The sequence below is a fragment of the Nerophis ophidion genome, linkage group LG10, assembly GCF_033978795.1.
Source record: "Nerophis ophidion isolate RoL-2023_Sa linkage group LG10, RoL_Noph_v1.0, whole genome shotgun sequence".
Lineage (NCBI taxonomy): Eukaryota > Metazoa > Chordata > Actinopteri > Syngnathiformes > Syngnathidae > Nerophis > Nerophis ophidion.
This window is the reverse complement of record NC_084620.1, coordinates 24914326-24939817: the sequence shown is the minus strand read 5'-3', so window position 1 is coordinate 24939817 and position 25492 is coordinate 24914326. Positions and strand designations below refer to the sequence as shown.

Genomic DNA, 25492 nt, shown 5'->3' with positions numbered 1-25492 from the left:
AGTACCAAATAGTTTTATTTACATATTACTTACAGCTAAACTGTCTCAAAGGCAGAAGCAATTTAGAAAGTATCAAACGTGTCCGCATCTTTTAGCCGACTGCATTATGCCCTTAATTTGATAAATTATTGTGATCACTATGGATCATCTAAATAGAAAATAACAATCCACTTTAAAAACAATACATTTGTTATCAGGTTATGGGTTTCATACTTGCTGTCGTTCTTTGGTTAATTTCCTTTGATCAAACCTATTCAACATTTCACACAACAAAAAAAAAAAGTACTATTATGCCATAAGATTAGTGTTTTGTTTTTTATACCTAGCATTATTCTCTTTTTGACTAATTTCACTGGACCAAAAATTTTCAAAAAATTTCAACTACTAAATAAAAGTATGTACTATGATTGATTGATTGATTGAAATTTGTATTAATAGATTGTACAGTACAGTACATATTCCATACAATTGACCACTAAATGGTAACACCCAAATAAGTATTATATTAATACCGGTATCGGCCAAAGCTCAATAGGCGCCAATATTAGTATTGTATTGTAAGTAAAATAGTTGTAACGGGACATAAGGTGTGATTTTTACATATAAAAACGTGCATTAATAGCATTTTTCCCCATTGACAATAGGGTAAAACACATGATAATTGAGAATTAAGTAGGTTAGGGTTTACTTTCAATATTCAACGCATTGTGTAGCTTTGCATTAAAGGGGAAAGAGGCCCCTGCCGAGATGGTTTGGATGGAAAACTAAACAAGAAAGCCTGCACATTGTGCTGCCCGCTACCTTGTACGGTTGAAACAAGGAAACTGGGAATAAGTTTTGTAGGTAAGGATTAAACTACTCAAATGTTCTGTATTAATAGCACATGTTTTTTGAGGAATAAGAATGTTATGATTTATATATTTTCAATATATATGCATTGCCTTTACAGGAAACATTGATGCCCCCTCACCAGCACATTGACTTCTATATAGCTGGCTTGTCTGATTCAATGCGACACTGCCGCCCCCTTCAGGCCAAGACAGTAGTAGCACATTTGACAATGTCACTTATGCTGGCCGTTCATCAAATAAAAAGGAGGCTCGCAGGTCATGCCTGGTTTTGACAAGATGATTGACAAGAACAGAGTTGTTTACATAAAGACAATCTGATCAGTATGTGGAATCTGCCATTTATTATTTGTGACGATAAAGAAAGCCAAAAAATAATAATGATTAGCAGGCTAATTTACTGGCAGCATGGAGACGTCACAGACAGAAAGGTGGAGGATGATGGGATGCCGGTAAAGTTCAGAAAGACCGGACAGGGACCCTCTGCACGCAAGTGTGTCACTGCAATCTTTGGTAGGCTGGCTCCTCCTGGTGGCTTTTCATGTGTGTCTTCAGGCAGTGACTCTGTGTGAAGGCTCTGTCGCACACGCTGCACTTGTAAGGACGCTCGCCGCTGTGCGTCCTCATGTGCACGGTCAGGTAGGTCCTCCTAGCGCAGGCTTTGCCACACACGCCGCACACAAAGGGCTTGGCGCCCGAGTGGATAGTCATGTGGTTGTCCAAGTGCACTTTGCGTTTAAAGGACAGGCCGCAGTCAGGGCAGTGGTAAGGCGCCTCGCCCGTGTGCACACGCATGTGCACAGTCAGGAGCCCTCTAGCGGCGAAGCCCCTGCTGCACAAGTGGCAGCGGTGAGGCCGCTCACTGCTATGGCGCCGAATGTGCACATTCAGCTGCTCGCTACTCCAGAACATCTGGCAACATATATCGCACAGGAATGTGCGCTCTCCTCGCACGTGGATCTTCTCGTGCTGCCGCAGCGTTTCTGCCAACTTGAAGCATCGCCCGCACGTCCGGCAGCCGTGAGCACGCTCAGTCGAGTGCGTCAATTTGTGGCGGGACAGAGAGCGACTGTCACTAAGGGATTTGCCGCACACGCCGCATAGGTACAACTTTATGTCAGCGTCAAGCGTCCGGTGATGATCAAGCGTTTGTGTGTGTTCCATGGCGTAATATCGTCCCTCCCTCCTTTCACAGATGGTTAACACGGCAGCTGAGAAGCAGAAGAGCAGATGGTCATGAAGCACACCGACGCATGGAAAAACCCTCCAAACCAGCATCCATGTCATCACTCATTACAAGTGACTTCTGATTTGAAATCTGCTGTTTACTGTGTTGTGTTCCAAATCATGAACTTCCACACTTACATTACACTTCAATGCTGTGTGTGTACACTGTGTACTTAGTTCCTTTATGTGTGAAAGTTGACAAATCCATTAGTCATTGTGCATTTACCAAAAATGACCATAACATTCTCCCTTTCATCTAATTTTAGTACTGAATTGCAACCACTCAAATTAGTCCCAATTTTTTTGCCAATTTGATCAATTTGAGTGCAACATCTAAGTAATCACAGTGCACAGCATTTTTCGTTTCAATTTACACATGTGTACAAATGTAAGTGTGGGAGTGCGCAAATTGGAACACAGACAATTTTTTTGGAGTACAGGTCTATTTCTCAAACGTAATACTTCTGTCAGTACACTTCAATTAGGTAGTGTACACTGTGTACTTTCCTGAGTGTACCAAAAATGACAATTGCAATATTTACCAACTGACTTCTCCATCTCCTTTTTTTAGTAGTGGACTACAACCACAAGTTAGTCCCTCCCCTTCCTCTAAGGCAGGGGTGGGCATTACGTCGATCGTGATCGACTGGTCGATCTCGGAGGGTGTGTCAGTCGATCAAGCCAGGCATTAAAAAATATACATAAAAATGAGCAAACATCAATCATACCAAGACTTCACTTTCGTCAGTTGTTTGACATTCTCGGCACCCGAGGATCTTGTGAGATGACGCTGGCTGCTGCGAGCTCATATTTAAGAAAAAAATCACTAACAGGGCGGACGCAGAGAAACACATTTTATTTCTAGAGACTCCGTACCTACTGTCAAAACTCTAAAGACCGACCACACTGTTCCTGTCTTCACCATAAAAGACCTGTTTCATCCTGCCTGTGCTAACAAAATAAGAGTCTCAGAAAGCTAGCGTGCACAAGCTAGCAAGCTACGGAGTTTGATGCCAATGTATTTCTCCCCCGCCCTCAGCGACCGCTTTCTCACTTGCTTGCCCACCCGCACTCTCACTGACGTCACTCACCTGCTGCCAGACATTAAAGGGCCACACACATATGCTACTCTCATAACAAAGTGTTTAAAAACGAGTTTGCAAGTTGGACAAATGAGATGCCAAATCCAACCACTTTCATGTGGTATTGGACAGAAAGGAGGACTTTTTTTTTTCCTCCATTTGAAAATGTGGACGTTATCAGCACCACTGTCTAATTCCAATCAATGCAAGTCATCAGAATCAAATACACCAACTTATATTCTTGTCTTCATGAAAGAAAGGAATCTATGTTTGTTAAACATGCTTGTATTATCATTAAACACCATTAACTTGTTAACAAAAATGTCTTTTTCATAAATAAATAAATATAAATTATAATAGGAATGAGGTAGATCTCCTCGACTTGGTCAATTGAAAAGTAGCTCACCTGCAGAAAAAGTGTGAGCGCCCCTGCTCTAAGGTGTTGAATATTCAGGGTGGTAAGTAAGGGTGCTGAAAAAAGTGATTTACATCTGAATCTTGATTCTAATCAATATGATTTAAAACTGATTCTTAATTTTCCAAAATCGATTTTGTTTAAAGAATCCATTTTTTTTTTTCAAGTTGCTCATATAAGGCATAAGTCAGCAGCTAAGAGGAGCTTTTGTCACTCGTAACCTGCATTTACAAATTTTCATTAACATTTTTATACCAAATATTATATTGCAACAGAATCGAGAATCGTGTTGAATTGAGAGTCGATTCTGAAACGAGAATGGAAATCAAAAATGGAAATCGGATCGAATGGTGAGTTTTAAGATTCACATTTTGGTAAGTCTCCATCACTGTGCATCAGTAAGTAAGTAATATACTGTAAAAAAAACAAACGTTTTACCTTTTTTTTTTTTTTTACTGCAAAATCTACATTTGTTGTTTTATGGTAAAAAAAAAAAACAAAAAAAAACTGCCAGCTCAATAAACAGAATGTTACCATAAAAACAGTAGTCATTTTTTCATTGTACAGCAATGTGCTGTAAAAAAAAACCTGTAGATTTCACGATTACATCTACTATCATTTTTACAATGTACAATTTGATGGATAACTTGCTTTAAAATACTAAATTAAGCAGATATTTAAGTATCTAATTTACTATTGACAAAAATGTTTTTATAAAGTATGATCATTTAATATTTGTTGCAATATTGTATGCTATTGAAGTATAAAATTTATGTAATTTCATGCAGTACATATATTTGTTCAGTAAAAATGGAAAAACAAATACATAAAGTACCTTATTCCATCCATCCTTATTAATGCATATTATTTCCAAATGTTTGTGAGCCATATCAGATGATCAGGTGGGCCAGATCTGGCCCCCAGGCCTTGAGTTTGACCCTTGTGCACTATATAAACCTCACAACTCAAAATAGTACTGCAAATAGTCGACAAAATTTGGGAAATGCAGTGAGCATCATAATAGATATGACAAGCGGTTTAAAAAAATGGATGGATGGCCCCTCTTGTAAGTTATTAATATGCAAAATAAACATCCAGAACGATTCCCTAAAAGACTGGAAAACATATAAATTGCAGTAAAATACGAAAAAGAAGTGACGCAACAAGTAAATGGGTCGTAACATGAATTATTATTGCGAACGCAAGTCCATCACTGTACTAAATACCTATTGTGAGTACACACTGTCAAGTATAAATACAAGAAGTGCACTAATTGAAACAAAGTCCATGTAATATCATGAGAGTACAATTTTGGACTACTCTATCTCGAATCGACTACATTAGAGATAAAGATCGCCATAATACTTTTACCATATCAGTCGTATCCAGGCTGTCCTTTGATGAAGACTGAAGCGCCACAAACATTTAATTTGACTCAATTGCTGTCTTTTTGTTTACATGCAGCGCTGTTGCTTCATAAACGTATTTCCGTTTTAGGGTACGGACAAGTATGATCCGGGCGGAAACACGCAGCGTCTAAATTAATGTGCCAGCTTTTTGATCATGATCAGAAAGAAAAAAGCACAGCTGGGACAAAGATTTTAGGAGAACTAAACTAGTTTTGTAGTAACAATATAGGCTATAATAATATCAGCGTTGTCCTAAACGAACAACAAAACAAAACAACAACAACAACAAAAACACGGATTTGTAAAAGTATACATAAGAGTAGCAATCTCATCACACTAGTATCGATCCAGTACTGCTTAGTACCCATGGTATCGATCTTATCAGATTTGAATAAACCCTTACTAAATAATTGTTAGTGGCTCATTGATCGATTATCATTTTGCAGATCAGGGTCCACATGTACAAACCCCGTTTCCATATGAGTTGGGGATTGTGTTAGATGTAAATATAAACGGAATACAAAATCATTTTCAACCCATATTCAGTTGAATATGCTACAAAGACAACATATTTGATGTTCAAACTGATAAACCTTTTTTTTTTTTTTTTTTTTTTTTTGCAAATAATCATTAACTTTAGAATTTGATGCCAGCAACACGTGACAAAGAAGTCCGGCAAGTCTGCAACAAATACTGATAAAGTTAAGGACTGCTCATCAAACACTTATTTGGAACAGCCCACAGTTGTGCAGGCTAATTGGGAACAGGTGGGTGCCATGATTGGGTATAAAAGCAGCTTCCATGAAATGCAAAGTCCTTCACAAACACGGGTGGGACGAGGGTCACCAATTTGTAAGCAAATTGTCGAACAGTTTTAGAACAACATTTTGTCAACAAGCTATTGCAAGGAATTTAGGGATTTTACCATCTACGGTTCGTAAAATCATCAAAAGGTTCAGAGAATCTGGAAAATCACTGCACATAAGCGATGATATTACGGACCTTTGATCCCTCAGGCGATACTGCATCAAAAACTGACATCAGTGTGTAAAGGATATCACTACATGGGCTCAGGAACACTTCAGAAAACCACCGTCAGTAACTACAGTTGGTCAGTATATCTGTAAATGAAAGTTAAAACTCTACTATGCAAAGCGCATGCCATTTATCAACAACACAAAGAACGCCGCCGGCTTCGCTGGGCCCGAGCTCATCTAAGATGGACTGATGCAAAGTGGAAAAGTGTTCTGTGGTCTGACGAGTCCACATTTCAAATTATACTTGGAAACTGTGAACATGGTGTCCTCCGTAACAAAGAGGAAAATAACCATCCGGATTGTTATAGATGCAAAGTTCAAAAGCCAGCATCTGTGATGGTATGGGGGTGCATTAGTGCCCAAGGCATGGGTAACTTACACATCTGTGAAGGCACCATTAATGCTGAATGGTCCATACATCTTTTGGAGCAACATATGTTGTCATCCAAGCAACGTTATCACGGACGTCCCTGCTTATTTCAGCAAAACAATGCCAAGCCACGTGTTACAAGAGCGTGGCTTCGTAGTAAAAGATTGCGGGTACCTTCCTGGCCCACCTGCAGTCCAGACATGTCTCCCATCGAAAATGTGTGGCACATTATGAAGCGTAAAATACGACAACAAGACTGTTGAACAACTTAAGCTGTACATCAAGCAAGAATGGTAAAGAATTCCACTTTCAAAACTTCAACAAATAGTTTCCTCAGTTCCCAAACGTTTATTGAGTGTTGTTAAAAGAAAATGTTATATAACACAGTGGTGAGCATGCCCTTTCCCAACTATTTTGGCACGTGTTGCATCCATGAAATTTTAAGTTAATTATTACTTGCAAAAAAAAAAAGTTTATGAGTTTGACCATCAAATATCAGGTCTTTGTAGTGCATTCAACTGAATATAGGTCGAAAAGGATTTGCAAATCATTGCATTCCGTTTATATTTACATCTAACACAATTTCCCAACTCATATGGAAACGGGGTTTGTACAATCATTTTTGATCACCCTCTGTCTCATTCATGTTTAACATAATATAACATCTTGTTTTCTGGATGTGGCCCTGCGGTGTCCACATGTTTGCAGCCATAGAGGCATTCATAAAAGTTTTTAATGGCATCCGGCACTTTGGTGAGATGTTTTCTTCACATGCAGATAAATCCATGTTTTCACTGTTGAGGGCAGATGACAGAAAGCATACAGGGCGGCGTGGGTTACTGTCTACTGGTACAGTAGACAAATGTTACGGACAATGATCATTTCGAAAGCACAGAGATACCATGAAACCCACTGTTGTGCCATTCATCCATGACCATCCCCTCATGCTTGCAGCATAATGATGCACAGCCCCATGTTGCAAGGATCTATAAACTATTCTTGGTAGCTAAAAATCATCCCAGTTCTTGCATGCAGTATATCACCGGACATGTCATCCAGTGAGCCATGGTTAGAATGCTGCGGATGCAGTATAGGACAGCGTGTTCCAGTTTTTGCCAATATCTATATCAAGGTCATCAAAAGGTAAATTAAGGTAATCAAAAAGGTCATCCAACAAACGAGATTTCTCTACAGAATCTCCTGTCTGGCCGACAATGGCACCATGAAGATTCTAGCGGGAACTCTCATTCAACCCTTTTTCGATTACGCATACACCTCCTGGTATTCCAGCACCTCAAAAACCCTCAAATCTAGACTCAAAACATCCCAGTACAAGCTAGTCAGGTTACTTCTAGACCTCCACCCCAGATCACACCTCATTCCTTCCCACTTCTCCAAAGTGGGCTGGCTCAGGGTGGAGGACTGAGTAAAACAACTTGCACTGAGCCTAGTCTAAAAAATCCGCTACACCTTCCTGATACCGAAGTACATGTCAAAATACTTCCTTAACCGCAATAACCACAACACCAGGGGGAGGTCCACAAACCACGTTAAACCCAGATTCCATCTAACAAAGGTCTTAACTCATTCTCCTAAAAGAACACCTCCAGGCAACTTCAACCCTAGACTAACACTCTCCCTCCACCACATCCCACCTCCTCGGGTTGTAAATAATCAAATGTACATATGTACTTGTTATTATGCTTTTTGATCTCTCTATATCCACTAATTGCTGTACATATCCTATGAAGTCAGACCTACACTGTTTCAATGTCCATTTCTCAGATGATGCAATTGTTGATGACTGAAGTGCTAATATCAACCAAACCTAGCCCCCCCCCCCTCCCCCCGCTCCACTTCCCACCCCAGGGATTGTAAAAAATGTAAATAATTCAATGTATATACTCTGATGATTAACTTGTGTGATGACTGTATTATGCTGATAGTATATATTTGTACCATGAATTGATTAACGTGGACCCCGACTTAAACAAGTTGAAAAACTTATTCGGGTGTTACCATTTAGTGGTCAATTGTACGGGATATGTACTGTACTGTGCAATCTACAAAAAAAAAATTCAATCAATCAATCAATTAATATCAACTCGGCGCAGCCATTTAACCAACATCCCCCAGACCACAATCAAGAACCTGATCAACTAACTCTATGTTGAAATTCGATTTTTCCTTTAGTGATGAAGATGGCAGGAAAACCACAATAATGCATGTCCTTAGCCATATTTATGCAAATGTATGCGTTTAGAGAAAACAATGCCACCAAACTTTAGTTTCTCCTCTCTGAGCTGCAACCTTATCGTGGTAGAGGAGTTTGCGTGTCCCAATGATCCTAGGAGCTATGTTGTCCGGGGGCATAAAGCCCCCTGGTAGGGTCTCCCAAGGCAAACAGGTTCTAGGTGAGGGATCAGACAAAGAGCAGCTCGAAGACCTTTATGAAGAAGAAAAACCATGGCCCCAGATTTCCCTCGCCCGGACGTGGGTCACCGGGGCCCCCCTCTGGAGCCAGGCCCGGAGGTGGGGCACGATGGCGAGCGCCTGGTGGCCGGGCCTGTTCCCATGGGGCCCGGCCGGGCACAGCCCGAAGAGGCAACGTGGGTCACCCCTCCAATGGGCTCACCACCCATAGCAGGGGCCATAGAGGTCGGGTGCATTGTGAGCTGGGCGGCAGCCGAAGGAAGGGCACTTGGCGGTCCGATCCTCGGCTACAGAAGCTAGCTCTTGGGACGTGGAACGTCACGTCACTGGGGGGGAAAGAGCCTGAGCTAGTGCGCGAAGTCGAGAAATTCCGGCTGGATATAGTCGGACTCACTTCGACGCACAGCAAGGGCTCTGGAACCACTTCTCTCGAGAGGGATTGGACCCTCTTCCACTCTGGCGTTGCCGGCAGTGAGAGGCGACGGGCTGGGGTGGCAATTCTTGTATCCCCCCGGCTCAAAGCCTGTACGTTGGAGTTCAACCCGGTGGACGAAAGGGTAGCCTCCCTCCGCCTTCGGGTGGGGGGACGGGTCCTGACTGTTGTTTGTGCTTATGCACCAGACAGCAGTTCAGAGTACCCACCCTTTTTGGGAGCACTCGAGGGAGTACTGGAAAGTGCTCCCCCGGGTGATTCCCTTGTCCTACTGGGGGACTTCAACGCTCACGTTGGCAACGACAGTGAAACCTGGAGAGGCGTGATTGGGAAGAATGGCCGCCCGGATCTGAACCCGAGTGGTGTTTTGTTATTGGACTTTTGTGCTCGTCACAGTTTGTCCATAACAAACACCATGTTCAAACATAAGGGTGTCCATATGTGCACTTGGCACCAGGACACCCTAGGCCGCAGTTCCATGATCGACTTTGTAGTTGTGTCATCGGATTTGCGGCCTCATGTTATGGACACTCGGGTGAAGAGAGGGGCGGAGCTTTCCACCGATCACCACCTGGTGGTGAGTTGGCTGCGATGGTGGGGGAGGATGTCGGACAGACCTGGGAGGCCCAAACGCATTGTGAGGGTCTGCTGGGAACGTCTGGCAGAGTCTCCTGTCAGAAAAAGTTTCAATTCCCACCTCCGGAAGAACTTTGAACATGTCACGAGGGAGGTGCTGGACATTGAGTCCGAGTGGACCATGTTCCGCACCTCTATTGTCGAGGCGGCAGATCGGAGCTGTGGCCGCAAGGTAGTTGGTGCCTGTCGGGGCGGCAATCCTAAAACCCCTTGGTGGACACCAGCGGTGAGGGATGCCGTCAAGCTGAAGAAGGAGTCCTATCGGGTCCTTTTGGCTCATAGGACTCCGGAGGCAGTGGACAGGTACCGACAGGCCAAGCGGTGTGCAGCTTCAGCGGTCGCGGAGGCAAAAACTCGGACATGGGAAGAGTTCGGGGAAGCCATGGAAAACGACTTCCGGACGGCTTCGAAGCGATTCTGGACCACCATCTGTCAGCGCTTACTGATGCTGCTGTCGGCGGCCATCTTGATCTCAGGAACCAGCTTCCCTGAAGAACGAAAATATCCAGAAGATCCTTACTAGGGGCAAAAGGTCGTCCACAAGGCAAAATTGATGTCCAGCCCAGCGATCTTCACCACTTCTTCTATGGCTGCAACACAAGCGAGCGGGTTGACATCGCCCGCGTTTATGACCACCCAAACTACCAGTACAGGCTTATTTAACTGGCAGCCTGGGGTACAAATCTAGCCAGGAATGACACCATACTGGCCCCTCGGTTCCAATTAAAAACTTTAGAGACTAACATTTTTTAGCAAAATCCTAAAATCACTAGAGTGCTCCTGTTGTACTGAGGAACTTAGACCACTGCAAACACACGATCAGATCCTTGCACTGACATTTTAACCAAACCAGAAAACACAGAGGACACTGAGGTCCAAACTTTTGATACCTCATGGCACCACTTTAAGTCCTCCTAAATTTAGTTGAATATCCATGCACCAGGATGACCAGAATGTTGCTCTGGAAACAGCAGCACCAGGAAATGCCCACTCACCTTTCCTGTGGATGTTGTGAATAAACAGCACCAAGCCATCTGGATGAAATCTGGAATGTAAGACAGATTCTAATGAGACAAGGCACCACATGTGAACCTGCATTAACATGAATGGTGGCTTTGACAGTGACACAATCACCCTTTTGCCTGTTTGTTTTTCAATCAAGTCATCAAATGCAAAATAGTCCAGTGCATAGATACAGTAGATATAACTAGATATGTCATGCTCCTTTGAGCTGAGGACACAATGAGCTGGCAGGGGCAAAGTGCCAAACCATTTCATTGTACATTGTGCTGCATACAGTTGCAAAATTAACCATAAGGTTTAAACAAAAACATAGAGAATAATTTCCCAAGGTACAATTTTTATAGGGGTGTCCCAATATTGATATTGGCCCGATATCAGCAAAAAAACAAGGATCAGATAATATCAGCTTGCATCTAAAATCTCCGATGTAAGCAGTTCTGCAGTGTTTACTTGTGCAAAGCTGAATAGCCAGTTAACATCCAAATGTCCTACAATAAGCACAGCGGGTTGTTTATTTCCTGCACAAGATTTTAGTGAAGCTATTTACAAAAGGTAAACATGGTATATAGGCAACCAGGAGCAAGCAGCTACACAACAGCTCAGCACACAATAGTACTCAAGCTATATAACAAGTATTCTTAATTTAAAAATATTGCAGTCTAAAACCAAACATTTGTAAATATAAACAAGTACCAAATAGTTTTATTTACATATTACTTACAGCTAAACTGTCTCAAAGGCAGAAGCAATTTAGAAAGTATCAAACGTGTCCGCATCTTTTAGCCGACTGCATTATGCCCTTAATTTGATAAATTATTGTGATCACTATGGATCATCTAAATAGAAAATAACAATCCACTTTAAAAACAATACATTTGTTATCAGGTTATGGGTTTCATACTTGCTGTCGTTCTTTGGTTAATTTCCTTTGATCAAACCTATTCAACATTTCACACAACAAAAAAAAAAAGTACTATTATGCCATAAGATTAGTGTTTTGTTTTTTATACCTAGCATTATTCTCTTTTTGACTAATTTCACTGGACCAAAAATTTTCAAAAAATTTCAACTACTAAATAAAAGTATGTACTATGATTGATTGATTGATTGAAATTTGTATTAATAGATTGTACAGTACAGTACATATTCCATACAATTGACCACTAAATGGTAACACCCAAATAAGTATTATATTAATACCGGTATCGGCCAAAGCTCAATAGGCGCCAATATTAGTATTGTATTGTAAGTAAAATAGTTGTAACGGGACATAAGGTGTGATTTTTACATATAAAAACGTGCATTAATAGCATTTTTCCCCATTGACAATAGGGTAAAACACATGATAATTGAGAATTAAGTAGGTTAGGGTTTACTTTCAATATTCAACGCATTGTGTAGCTTTGCATTAAAGGGGAAAGAGGCCCCTGCCGAGATGGTTTGGATGGAAAACTAAACAAGAAAGCCTGCACATTGTGCTGCCCGCTACCTTGTACGGTTGAAACAAGGAAACTGGGAATAAGTTTTGTAGGTAAGGATTAAACTACTCAAATGTTCTGTATTAATAGCACATGTTTTTTGAGGAATAAGAATGTTATGATTTATATATTTTCAATATATATGCATTGCCTTTACAGGAAACATTGATGCCCCCTCACCAGCACATTGACTTCTATATAGCTGGCTTGTCTGATTCAATGCGACACTGCCGCCCCCTTCAGGCCAAGACAGTAGTAGCACATTTGACAATGTCACTTATGCTGGCCGTTCATCAAATAAAAAGGAGGCTCGCAGGTCATGCCTGGTTTTGACAAGATGATTGACAAGAACAGAGTTGTTTACATAAAGACAATCTGATCAGTATGTGGAATCTGCCATTTATTATTTGTGACGATAAAGAAAGCCAAAAAATAATAATGATTAGCAGGCTAATTTACTGGCAGCATGGAGACGTCACAGACAGAAAGGTGGAGGATGATGGGATGCCGGTAAAGTTCAGAAAGACCGGACAGGGACCCTCTGCACGCAAGTGTGTCACTGCAATCTTTGGTAGGCTGGCTCCTCCTGGTGGCTTTTCATGTGTGTCTTCAGGCAGTGACTCTGTGTGAAGGCTCTGTCGCACACGCTGCACTTGTAAGGACGCTCGCCGCTGTGCGTCCTCATGTGCACGGTCAGGTAGGTCCTCCTAGCGCAGGCTTTGCCACACACGCCGCACACAAAGGGCTTGGCGCCCGAGTGGATAGTCATGTGGTTGTCCAAGTGCACTTTGCGTTTAAAGGACAGGCCGCAGTCAGGGCAGTGGTAAGGCGCCTCGCCCGTGTGCACACGCATGTGCACAGTCAGGAGCCCTCTAGCGGCGAAGCCCCTGCTGCACAAGTGGCAGCGGTGAGGCCGCTCACTGCTATGGCGCCGAATGTGCACATTCAGCTGCTCGCTACTCCAGAACATCTGGCAACATATATCGCACAGGAATGTGCGCTCTCCTCGCACGTGGATCTTCTCGTGCTGCCGCAGCGTTTCTGCCAACTTGAAGCATCGCCCGCACGTCCGGCAGCCGTGAGCACGCTCAGTCGAGTGCGTCAATTTGTGGCGGGACAGAGAGCGACTGTCACTAAGGGATTTGCCGCACACGCCGCATAGGTACAACTTTATGTCAGCGTCAAGCGTCCGGTGATGATCAAGCGTTTGTGTGTGTTCCATGGCGTAATATCGTCCCTCCCTCCTTTCACAGATGGTTAACACGGCAGCTGAGAAGCAGAAGAGCAGATGGTCATGAAGCACACCGACGCATGGAAAAACCCTCCAAACCAGCATCCATGTCATCACTCATTACAAGTGACTTCTGATTTGAAATCTGCTGTTTACTGTGTTGTGTTCCAAATCATGAACTTCCACACTTACATTACACTTCAATGCTGTGTGTGTACACTGTGTACTTAGTTCCTTTATGTGTGAAAGTTGACAAATCCATTAGTCATTGTGCATTTACCAAAAATGACCATAACATTCTCCCTTTCATCTAATTTTAGTACTGAATTGCAACCACTCAAATTAGTCCCAATTTTTTTGCCAATTTGATCAATTTGAGTGCAACATCTAAGTAATCACAGTGCACAGCATTTTTCGTTTCAATTTACACATGTGTACAAATGTAAGTGTGGGAGTGCGCAAATTGGAACACAGACAATTTTTTTGGAGTACAGGTCTATTTCTCAAACGTAATACTTCTGTCAGTACACTTCAATTAGGTAGTGTACACTGTGTACTTTCCTGAGTGTACCAAAAATGACAATTGCAATATTTACCAACTGACTTCTCCATCTCCTTTTTTTAGTAGTGGACTACAACCACAAGTTAGTCCCTCCCCTTCCTCTAAGGCAGGGGTGGGCATTACGTCGATCGTGATCGACTGGTCGATCTCGGAGGGTGTGTCAGTCGATCAAGCCAGGCATTAAAAAATATACATAAAAATGAGCAAACATCAATCATACCAAGACTTCACTTTCGTCAGTTGTTTGACATTCTCGGCACCCGAGGATCTTGTGAGATGACGCTGGCTGCTGCGAGCTCATATTTAAGAAAAAAATCACTAACAGGGCGGACGCAGAGAAACACATTTTATTTCTAGAGACTCCGTACCTACTGTCAAAACTCTAAAGACCGACCACACTGTTCCTGTCTTCACCATAAAAGACCTGTTTCATCCTGCCTGTGCTAACAAAATAAGAGTCTCAGAAAGCTAGCGTGCACAAGCTAGCAAGCTACGGAGTTTGATGCCAATGTATTTCTCCCCCGCCCTCAGCGACCGCTTTCTCACTTGCTTGCCCACCCGCACTCTCACTGACGTCACTCACCTGCTGCCAGACATTAAAGGGCCACACACATATGCTACTCTCATAACAAAGTGTTTAAAAACGAGTTTGCAAGTTGGACAAATGAGATGCCAAATCCAACCACTTTCATGTGGTATTGGACAGAAAGGAGGACTTTTTTTTTTCCTCCATTTGAAAATGTGGACGTTATCAGCACCACTGTCTAATTCCAATCAATGCAAGTCATCAGAATCAAATACACCAACTTATATTCTTGTCTTCATGAAAGAAAGGAATCTATGTTTGTTAAACATGCTTGTATTATCATTAAACACCATTAACTTGTTAACAAAAATGTCTTTTTCATAAATAAATAAATATAAATTATAATAGGAATGAGGTAGATCTCCTCGACTTGGTCAATTGAAAAGTAGCTCACCTGCAGAAAAAGTGTGAGCGCCCCTGCTCTAAGGTGTTGAATATTCAGGGTGGTAAGTAAGGGTGCTGAAAAAAGTGATTTACATCTGAATCTTGATTCTAATCAATATGATTTAAAACTGATTCTTAATTTTCCAAAATCGATTTTGTTTAAAGAATCCATTTTTTTTTTTCAAGTTGCTCATATAAGGCATAAGTCAGCAGCTAAGAGGAGCTTTTGTCACTCGTAACCTGCATTTACAAATTTTCATTAACATTTTTATACCAAATATTATATTGCAACAGAATCGAGAATCGTGTTGAATTGAGAGTCGATTCTGAAACGAGAATGGAAATCAAAAATGGAAATCGGATCGAATGGTGAGTTTTAAGATTCACATTTTGGTAAGTCTCCATCACTGTGCATCAGTAAGTAAGTAATATACTGTAAAAAAAACAAACGTTTTACCTTTTTTTTTTTTTTTACTGCAAAATCTACATTTGTTGTTTTATGGTAAAAAAAAAAAACAAAAAAAAACTGCCAGCTCAATAAACAGAATGTTACCATAAAAACAGTAGTCATTTTTTCATTGTACAGCAATGTGCTGTAAAAAAAAACCTGTAGATTTCACGATTACATCTACTATCATTTTTACAATGTACAATTTGATGGATAACTTGCTTTAAAATACTAAATTAAGCAGATATTTAAGTATCTAATTTACTATTGACAAAAATGTTTTTATAAAGTATGATCATTTAATATTTGTTGCAATATTGTATGCTATTGAAGTATAAAATTTATGTAATTTCATGCAGTACATATATTTGTTCAGTAAAAATGGAAAAACAAATACATAAAGTACCTTATTCCATCCATCCTTATTAATGCATATTATTTCCAAATGTTTGTGAGCCATATCAGATGATCAGGTGGGCCAGATCTGGCCCCCAGGCCTTGAGTTTGACCCTTGTGCACTATATAAACCTCACAACTCAAAATAGTACTGCAAATAGTCGACAAAATTTGGGAAATGCAGTGAGCATCATAATAGATATGACAAGCGGTTTAAAAAAATGGATGGATGGCCCCTCTTGTAAGTTATTAATATGCAAAATAAACATCCAGAACGATTCCCTAAAAGACTGGAAAACATATAAATTGCAGTAAAATACGAAAAAGAAGTGACGCAACAAGTAAATGGGTCGTAACATGAATTATTATTGCGAACGCAAGTCCATCACTGTACTAAATACCTATTGTGAGTACACACTGTCAAGTATAAATACAAGAAGTGCACTAATTGAAACAAAGTCCATGTAATATCATGAGAGTACAATTTTGGACTACTCTATCTCGAATCGACTACATTAGAGATAAAGATCGCCATAATACTTTTACCATATCAGTCGTATCCAGGCTGTCCTTTGATGAAGACTGAAGCGCCACAAACATTTAATTTGACTCAATTGCTGTCTTTTTGTTTACATGCAGCGCTGTTGCTTCATAAACGTATTTCCGTTTTAGGGTACGGACAAGTATGATCCGGGCGGAAACACGCAGCGTCTAAATTAATGTGCCAGCTTTTTGATCATGATCAGAAAGAAAAAAGCACAGCTGGGACAAAGATTTTAGGAGAACTAAACTAGTTTTGTAGTAACAATATAGGCTATAATAATATCAGCGTTGTCCTAAACGAACAACAAAACAAAACAACAACAACAACAAAAACACGGATTTGTAAAAGTATACATAAGAGTAGCAATCTCATCACACTAGTATCGATCCAGTACTGCTTAGTACCCATGGTATCGATCTTATCAGATTTGAATAAACCCTTACTAAATAATTGTTAGTGGCTCATTGATCGATTATCATTTTGCAGATCAGGGTCCACATGTACAAACCCCGTTTCCATATGAGTTGGGGATTGTGTTAGATGTAAATATAAACGGAATACAAAATCATTTTCAACCCATATTCAGTTGAATATGCTACAAAGACAACATATTTGATGTTCAAACTGATAAACCTTTTTTTTTTTTTTTTTTTTTTTTTGCAAATAATCATTAACTTTAGAATTTGATGCCAGCAACACGTGACAAAGAAGTCCGGCAAGTCTGCAACAAATACTGATAAAGTTAAGGACTGCTCATCAAACACTTATTTGGAACAGCCCACAGTTGTGCAGGCTAATTGGGAACAGGTGGGTGCCATGATTGGGTATAAAAGCAGCTTCCATGAAATGCAAAGTCCTTCACAAACACGGGTGGGACGAGGGTCACCAATTTGTAAGCAAATTGTCGAACAGTTTTAGAACAACATTTTGTCAACAAGCTATTGCAAGGAATTTAGGGATTTTACCATCTACGGTTCGTAAAATCATCAAAAGGTTCAGAGAATCTGGAAAATCACTGCACATAAGCGATGATATTACGGACCTTTGATCCCTCAGGCGATACTGCATCAAAAACTGACATCAGTGTGTAAAGGATATCACTACATGGGCTCAGGAACACTTCAGAAAACCACCGTCAGTAACTACAGTTGGTCAGTATATCTGTAAATGAAAGTTAAAACTCTACTATGCAAAGCGCATGCCATTTATCAACAACACAAAGAACGCCGCCGGCTTCGCTGGGCCCGAGCTCATCTAAGATGGACTGATGCAAAGTGGAAAAGTGTTCTGTGGTCTGACGAGTCCACATTTCAAATTATACTTGGAAACTGTGAACATGGTGTCCTCCGTAACAAAGAGGAAAATAACCATCCGGATTGTTATAGATGCAAAGTTCAAAAGCCAGCATCTGTGATGGTATGGGGGTGCATTAGTGCCCAAGGCATGGGTAACTTACACATCTGTGAAGGCACCATTAATGCTGAATGGTCCATACATCTTTTGGAGCAACATATGTTGTCATCCAAGCAACGTTATCACGGACGTCCCTGCTTATTTCAGCAAAACAATGCCAAGCCACGTGTTACAAGAGCGTGGCTTCGTAGTAAAAGATTGCGGGTACCTTCCTGGCCCACCTGCAGTCCAGACATGTCTCCCATCGAAAATGTGTGGCACATTATGAAGCGTAAAATACGACAACAAGACTGTTGAACAACTTAAGCTGTACATCAAGCAAGAATGGTAAAGAATTCCACTTTCAAAACTTCAACAAATAGTTTCCTCAGTTCCCAAACGTTTATTGAGTGTTGTTAAAAGAAAATGTTATATAACACAGTGGTGAGCATGCCCTTTCCCAACTATTTTGGCACGTGTTGCATCCATGAAATTTTAAGTTAATTATTACTTGCAAAAAAAAAAAGTTTATGAGTTTGACCATCAAATATCAGGTCTTTGTAGTGCATTCAACTGAATATAGGTCGAAAAGGATTTGCAAATCATTGCATTCCGTTTATATTTACATCTAACACAATTTCCCAACTCATATGGAAACGGGGTTTGTACAATCATTTTTGATCACCCTCTGTCTCATTCATGTTTAACATAATATAACATCTTGTTTTCTGGATGTGGCCCTGCGGTGTCCACATGTTTGCAGCCATAGAGGCATTCATAAAAGTTTTTAATGGCATCCGGCACTTTGGTGAGATGTTTTCTTCACATGCAGATAAATCCATGTTTTCACTGTTGAGGGCAGATGACAGAAAGCATACAGGGCGGCGTGGGTTACTGTCTACTGGTACAGTAGACAAATGTTACGGACAATGATCATTTCGAAAGCACAGAGATACCATGAAACCCACTGTTGTGCCATTCATCCATGACCATCCCCTCATGCTTGCAGCATAATGATGCACAGCCCCATGTTGCAAGGATCTATAAACTATTCTTGGTAGCTAAAAATCATCCCAGTTCTTGCATGCAGTATATCACCGGACATGTCATCCAGTGAGCCATGGTTAGAATGCTGCGGATGCAGTATAGGACAGCGTGTTCCAGTTTTTGCCAATATCTATATCAAGGTCATCAAAAGGTAAATTAAGGTAATCAAAAAGGTCATCCAACAAACGAGATTTCTCTACAGAATCTCCTGTCTGGCCGACAATGGCACCATGAAGATTCTAGCGGGAACTCTCATTCAACCCTTTTTCGATTACGCATACACCTCCTGGTATTCCAGCACCTCAAAAACCCTCAAATCTAGACTCAAAACATCCCAGTACAAGCTAGTCAGGTTACTTCTAGACCTCCACCCCAGATCACACCTCATTCCTTCCCACTTCTCCAAAGTGGGCTGGCTCAGGGTGGAGGACTGAGTAAAACAACTTGCACTGAGCCTAGTCTAAAAAATCCGCTACACCTTCCTGATACCGAAGTACATGTCAAAATACTTCCTTAACCGCAATAACCACAACACCAGGGGGAGGTCCACAAACCACGTTAAACCCAGATTCCATCTAACAAAGGTCTTAACTCATTCTCCTAAAAGAACACCTCCAGGCAACTTCAACCCTAGACTAACACTCTCCCTCCACCACATCCCACCTCCTCGGGTTGTAAATAATCAAATGTACATATGTACTTGTTATTATGCTTTTTGATCTCTCTATATCCACTAATTGCTGTACATATCCTATGAAGTCAGACCTACACTGTTTCAATGTCCATTTCTCAGATGATGCAATTGTTGATGACTGAAGTGCTAATATCAACCAAACCTAGCCCCCCCCCCCCCTCCCCCCGCTCCACTTCCCACCCCAGGGATTGTAAAAAATGTAAATAATTCAATGTATATACTCTGATGATTAACTTGTGTGATGACTGTATTATGCTGATAGTATATATTTGTACCATGAATTGATTAACGTGGACCCCGACTTAAACAAGTTGAAAAACTTATTCGGGTGTTACCATTTAGTGGTCAATTGTACGGGATATGTACTGTACTGTGCAATCTACAAAAAAAAAATTCAATCAATCAATCAATTAATATCAACTCGGCGCAGCCATTTAACCAACATCCCCCAGACCACAATCAAGAACCTGATCAACTAACTCTATGTTGAAATTCGATTTTTCCTTTAGTGATGAAGATGGCAGGAAAACCACAATAATGCATGTCCTTAGCCATATTTATGCAAATGTATGCGTTTAGAGAAAACAATGCCACCAAACTTTAGTTTCTCCTCTCTGAGCTGCAACCTTATCGTGGTAGAGGAGTTTGCGTGTCCCAATGATCCTAGGAGCTATGTTGTCCGGGGGCATAAAGCCCCCTGGTAGGGTCTCCCAAGGCAAACAGGTTCTAGGTGAGGGATCAGACAAAGAGCAGCTCGAAGACCTTTATGAAGAAGAAAAACCATGGCCCCAGATTTCCCTCGCCCGGACGTGGGTCACCGGGGCCCCCCTCTGGAGCCAGGCCCGGAGGTGGGGCACGATGGCGAGCGCCTGGTGGCCGGGCCTGTTCCCATGGGGCCCGGCCGGGCACAGCCCGAAGAGGCAACGTGGGTCACCCCTCCAATGGGCTCACCACCCATAGCAGGGGCCATAGAGGTCGGGTGCATTGTGAGCTGGGCGGCAGCCGAAGGAAGGGCACTTGGCGGTCCGATCCTCGGCTACAGAAGCTAGCTCTTGGGACGTGGAACGTCACGTCACTGGGGGGGAAAGAGCCTGAGCTAGTGCGCGAAGTCGAGAAATTCCGGCTGGATATAGTCGGACTCACTTCGACGCACAGCAAGGGCTCTGGAACCACTTCTCTCGAGAGGGATTGGACCCTCTTCCACTCTGGCGTTGCCGGCAGTGAGAGGCGACGGGCTGGGGTGGCAATTCTTGTATCCCCCCGGCTCAAAGCCTGTACGTTGGAGTTCAACCCGGTGGACGAAAGGGTAGCCTCCCTCCGCCTTCGGGTGGGGGGACGGGTCCTGACTGTTGTTTGTGCTTATGCACCAGACAGCAGTTCAGAGTACCCACCCTTTTTGGGAGCACTCGAGGGAGTACTGGAAAGTGCTCCCCCGGGTGATTCCCTTGTCCTACTGGGGGACTTCAACGCTCACGTTGGCAACGACAGTGAAACCTGGAGAGGCGTGATTGGGAAGAATGGCCGCCCGGATCTGAACCCGAGTGGTGTTTTGTTATTGGACTTTTGTGCTCGTCACAGTTTGTCCATAACAAACACCATGTTCAAACATAAGGGTGTCCATATGTGCACTTGGCACCAGGACACCCTAGGCCGCAGTTCCATGATCGACTTTGTAGTTGTGTCATCGGATTTGCGGCCTCATGTTATGGACACTCGGGTGAAGAGAGGGGCGGAGCTTTCCACCGATCACCACCTGGTGGTGAGTTGGCTGCGATGGTGGGGGAGGATGTCGGACAGACCTGGGAGGCCCAAACGCATTGTGAGGGTCTGCTGGGAACGTCTGGCAGAGTCTCCTGTCAGAAAAAGTTTCAATTCCCACCTCCGGAAGAACTTTGAACATGTCACGAGGGAGGTGCTGGACATTGAGTCCGAGTGGACCATGTTCCGCACCTCTATTGTCGAGGCGGCAGATCGGAGCTGTGGCCGCAAGGTAGTTGGTGCCTGTCGGGGCGGCAATCCTAAAACCCCTTGGTGGACACCAGCGGTGAGGGATGCCGTCAAGCTGAAGAAGGAGTCCTATCGGGTCCTTTTGGCTCATAGGACTCCGGAGGCAGTGGACAGGTACCGACAGGCCAAGCGGTGTGCAGCTTCAGCGGTCGCGGAGGCAAAAACTCGGACATGGGAAGAGTTCGGGGAAGCCATGGAAAACGACTTCCGGACGGCTTCGAAGCGATTCTGGACCACCGTCCGCCGCCTCAGGAAGGGGAAGCAGTGCACTATCAATACCGTGTATGGTGCGGATGGTGTTCTGCTGACCTCGACTGCGGATGTTGTGGATAGGTGGAAGGAATACTTCGAAGACCTCCTCAATCCCACCAACACGTCTTCCTATGAGGAAGCAGTGCCTGGGGAATCTGTGGTGGACTCTCCTATTTCTGGGGCTGAGGTCGCTGAGGTAGTTGAAAAGCTCCTCGGTGGCAAGGCCCCAGGGGTGGACGAGATCCGCCCGGAGTTCCTTAAGGCTCTGGATGCTGTGGGGCTGTCTTGGTTGACAAGACTTTGCAGCATCGCGTGGACATCGGGGGCGGTACCTCTGGATTGGCAGACCGGGGTGGTGGTTCCTCTTTTTAAGAAGGGGGACCGGAGGGTGTGTTCCAACTATCGTGGGATCACACTCCTCAGCCTTCCCGGTAAGGTTTATTCAGGTGTAGTGGAGAGGAGGCTACGTCGGATAGTCGAACCTCAGATTCAGGAGGAACAGTGTGGTTTTCGTCCTGGTCGTGGAACTGTGGACCAGCTCTATACTCTCGGCAGAGTTCTTGAGGGTGCATGGGAGTTTGCCCAACCAGTCTACATGTGCTTTGTGGACTTGGAGAAGGCATTCGACCGTGTATCCCGGGAAGTCCTGTGGGGAGTGCTCAGAGAGTATGGGGTATCGGACTGTCTTATTGTGGCGGTCCGTTCCCTGTACGATCAGTGCCAGAGCTTGGTCCGCATTGCTGGCAGTAAGTCGAACACATTTCCAGTGAGGGTTGGACTCCGCCAAGGCTGTCCTTTGTCACCCATTCTGTTCATAACTTTTATGGACAGAATTTCTAGGCGCAGTCAAGGCGTTGAGGGGTTCCGGTTTGGTAACCGCAGGATTAGGTCTCTGCTTTTTGCAGATGATGTGGTCCTGATGGCTTCATCTGACCGGGATCTTCAGCTCTCGCTGGATCGGTTCGCAGCCGAGTGTGAAGCGACCGGAATGAGAATCAGCACCTCCAAGTCCGAGTCCATGGTTCTCGCCCGGAAAAGGGTGGAGTGCCATCTCCGGGTTGGGGAGGAGACCCTGCCCCAAGTGGAGGAGTTCAAGTACCTAGGAGTCTTGTTCACGAGTGAGGGAAGAGTGGATCGTGAGATCGACAGGCGGATCGGTGCGGCGTCTTCAGTAATGCGGACGTTGTACCGGTCCGTTGTGGTGAAGAAGGAGCTGAGCCGGAAGGCAAAGCTCTCAATTTACCGGTCGATCTACGTTCCCATCCTCACCTATGGTCATGAGCTTTGGGTCATGACCGAAAGGATAAGATCACGGGTACAAGCGGCCGAAATGAGTTTCCTCCGCCGTGTGGCGGGGCTCTCCCTTAGAGATAGGGTGAGAAGCTCTGCCATCCGGGAGGGACTCAAAGTAAAGCCGCTGCTCCTTCACATCGAGAGGAGCCAGATGAGGTGGTTCGGGCATCTGGTCAGGATGCCACCCAAACGCCTCCCTAGGGAGGTGTTTAGGGCACGTCCAACCGGTAGGAGGCCACGGGGAAGACCCAGGACACGTTGGGAAGACTATGTCTCCCGGCTGGCCTGGGAACGCCTCGGGATCCCCCGGGAAGAGCTAGACGAAGTGGCTGGGGAGAGGGAAGTCTGGGTTTCCCTGCTTAGGCTGTTGCCCCCGCGACCCGACCTCGGATAAGCGGAAGATGATGGATGGAACTTTAGTTTTCAGTTGTTTCCTCTGTAAACCAAAATCATAACTGCTCTCTTCATCTAAGACGCCCAACACAAATTTAAGAACACACATTAAGAGTTCATGAAAAGTTGTATTGCACATAACCATTACCAACTGTTCCCAAAACAACACACAATTCATTTTTTTTTTTTTGTCAAAATATAGATAAAAGCTGTTTTTTACTGTACGCAAAGAAAATGAATAACATTATAGGGGTTGGCCAAAGAAAATACAAAATAAATAGATAAATACTGTGGGGTGCGGGGACCCCTAGAGGTGTCCCAGCTAAATGACAGATAGTAATAGTAATGGACCCTTATTTGTACACTCTCAGTTACATTAACATTAACATTAAACACGTGGGCCCATAGATTTAATGCTGTTAAATGAACGTTGATGTAAAAAGCTACTTTTACAGTGTAGCTTGAAGTGTAGCTTGCTACAATTCTCTGGGGATAGCTTCTCCTGTTGCTTAGCTACATTTAATTGAGAGTAAATTGTAGTTTAGCTTACTACATTTTCCAATGTCACTGTCCGTATTAATTAGCATGTATTAACTACAAAGTTTACCATCAAGGCTATCAAATAGTAATCAAATATAGTGCAAAAGGGACAAATAGAAAAAATAAATGTACATGGAGTCTAATTATGTTTCGCAAAAAAATTCAACTAAATTAATACTAAATATGTTTCATAAATAAACTGTCAATTACATTTTAGTCCAAATGACAATACAGCTTCACCACTTTAGTCATATGTTTTGCACTTAAGAACTTCTCCATGAGGCTTCACGGTGGCAGAGGGGTTAGTGCGTCTGCCTCACAATACGAAGTTCCTGCAGTCCTGGGTTCAAATCCAGGCTCGGGATCTTTCTGTGTGGAGTTTGCATGTTCTCCCCGTGAATGCGTGGGTTCCCTCCGGGTACTCCGGCTTCCTCCCACCTCCAAAGACATGCACCTGGGGATAGGTTGATTGGCAACACTAAATTGGCCCTAGTGTGTGAATGTGAGTGTGAATGTTGTCCGTCTATCTGTGTTGGCCCTGCGATGAGGTGGCGACTTGTCCAGGGTGTACCCTGCCTTCCGCCCGATTGTAGCTGAGATAGGCGCCAGCGCCCCCCGCGACCCCGAAAGGGAATAAGCGGTAGAAAATGGATGGATGGAACTTCTCCATGATTTCAGCTCCAGGCTTCTTCTGTTTGTTTGATATTACCAATATTGCCACAAGTGGTGGAAAAATATATTACAACTGAATATCACTGACCACAGCTTGGACCTTCTAGGCCGGCGAACAAGTTTAATCTGGCTGGCGAGATGAGTTTGCTTTGCTATGTGCAAAATTGAGCTGCATTTTTAAATGAAATAAACTGCTGTACTGAATGTGTCCACTGGATGTTGCAATAGCAAGCCTGTTAGTCAAAGCAAATAGTTTATACCAAAGTGAGCAAATATACCAAGCAAGACGTACACAGTAAAGCGGGACTGTGACTCCTCCCCCTCGACACAAAGTAGAACAAACACGAGTTGGTAACCCCACTTAAAATGCTGCATGAGACACTGCACATTGATATATTTCTGTGAAAATAAGTGTCTTCTGTGTGTGTGATATACTGCAATACTGTCTGTCTTTTAAGTTTTTATTTTTGGTTTGTTAAAGTTGTTCACACATTGCACAGCTTTTATTTTTCTATCAATGCACAGTGATGCCTAGAAGGCAGGGAGTAACTCAACCCTCTTGAATAGTTTCTTCCTTAGTTTTTATGATTAGTTGAGTTAGCATAAGATTATTATGTGGACATGACAAATGAGGTAGTTGATCCATAGAATAGTTTATTT

The 25492-nt window shown here is 43.0% G+C and overlaps 2 protein-coding genes and 2 long non-coding RNA genes across 4 annotated transcripts; 2 read left to right on the top strand and 2 right to left on the bottom strand.

Moving 5' to 3' along the window:
• Nucleotides 1-1079: 1079 nt before the first annotated feature.
• LOC133560517 (uncharacterized) lies at nt 1080-2624 on the top strand. Its single transcript, XR_009808470.1, has 2 exons — nt 1080-1952; nt 2044-2624. It is a non-coding gene; the product is annotated as an uncharacterized LOC133560517 (long non-coding RNA).
• LOC133560516 (zinc finger protein 568-like) lies at nt 1170-5090 on the bottom strand. Its single transcript, XM_061913111.1, has 2 exons — nt 4944-5090; nt 1170-2059 (listed from the first exon to the last, which is right to left on the bottom strand). Exon 2 carries the CDS (start codon nt 2010-2012, stop codon nt 1347-1349), a length of 666 nt encoding a protein of 221 aa, XP_061769095.1. The 5' UTR covers nt 2013-2059; nt 4944-5090; the 3' UTR covers nt 1170-1346.
• Nucleotides 5091-12680: 7590 nt separating this feature from the next.
• On the top strand, nt 12681-14225 carry LOC133560514 (uncharacterized). The gene is made up of 2 exons (XR_009808469.1): nt 12681-13553; nt 13645-14225. It is a non-coding gene; the product is annotated as an uncharacterized LOC133560514 (long non-coding RNA).
• LOC133560513 (zinc finger protein 568-like) lies at nt 12771-16704 on the bottom strand. Its single transcript, XM_061913109.1, has 2 exons — nt 16545-16704; nt 12771-13660 (listed from the first exon to the last, which is right to left on the bottom strand). Exon 2 carries the CDS (start codon nt 13611-13613, stop codon nt 12948-12950), a length of 666 nt encoding a protein of 221 aa, XP_061769093.1. The 5' UTR covers nt 13614-13660; nt 16545-16704; the 3' UTR covers nt 12771-12947.
• Nucleotides 16705-25492: the final 8788 nt, after the last annotated feature.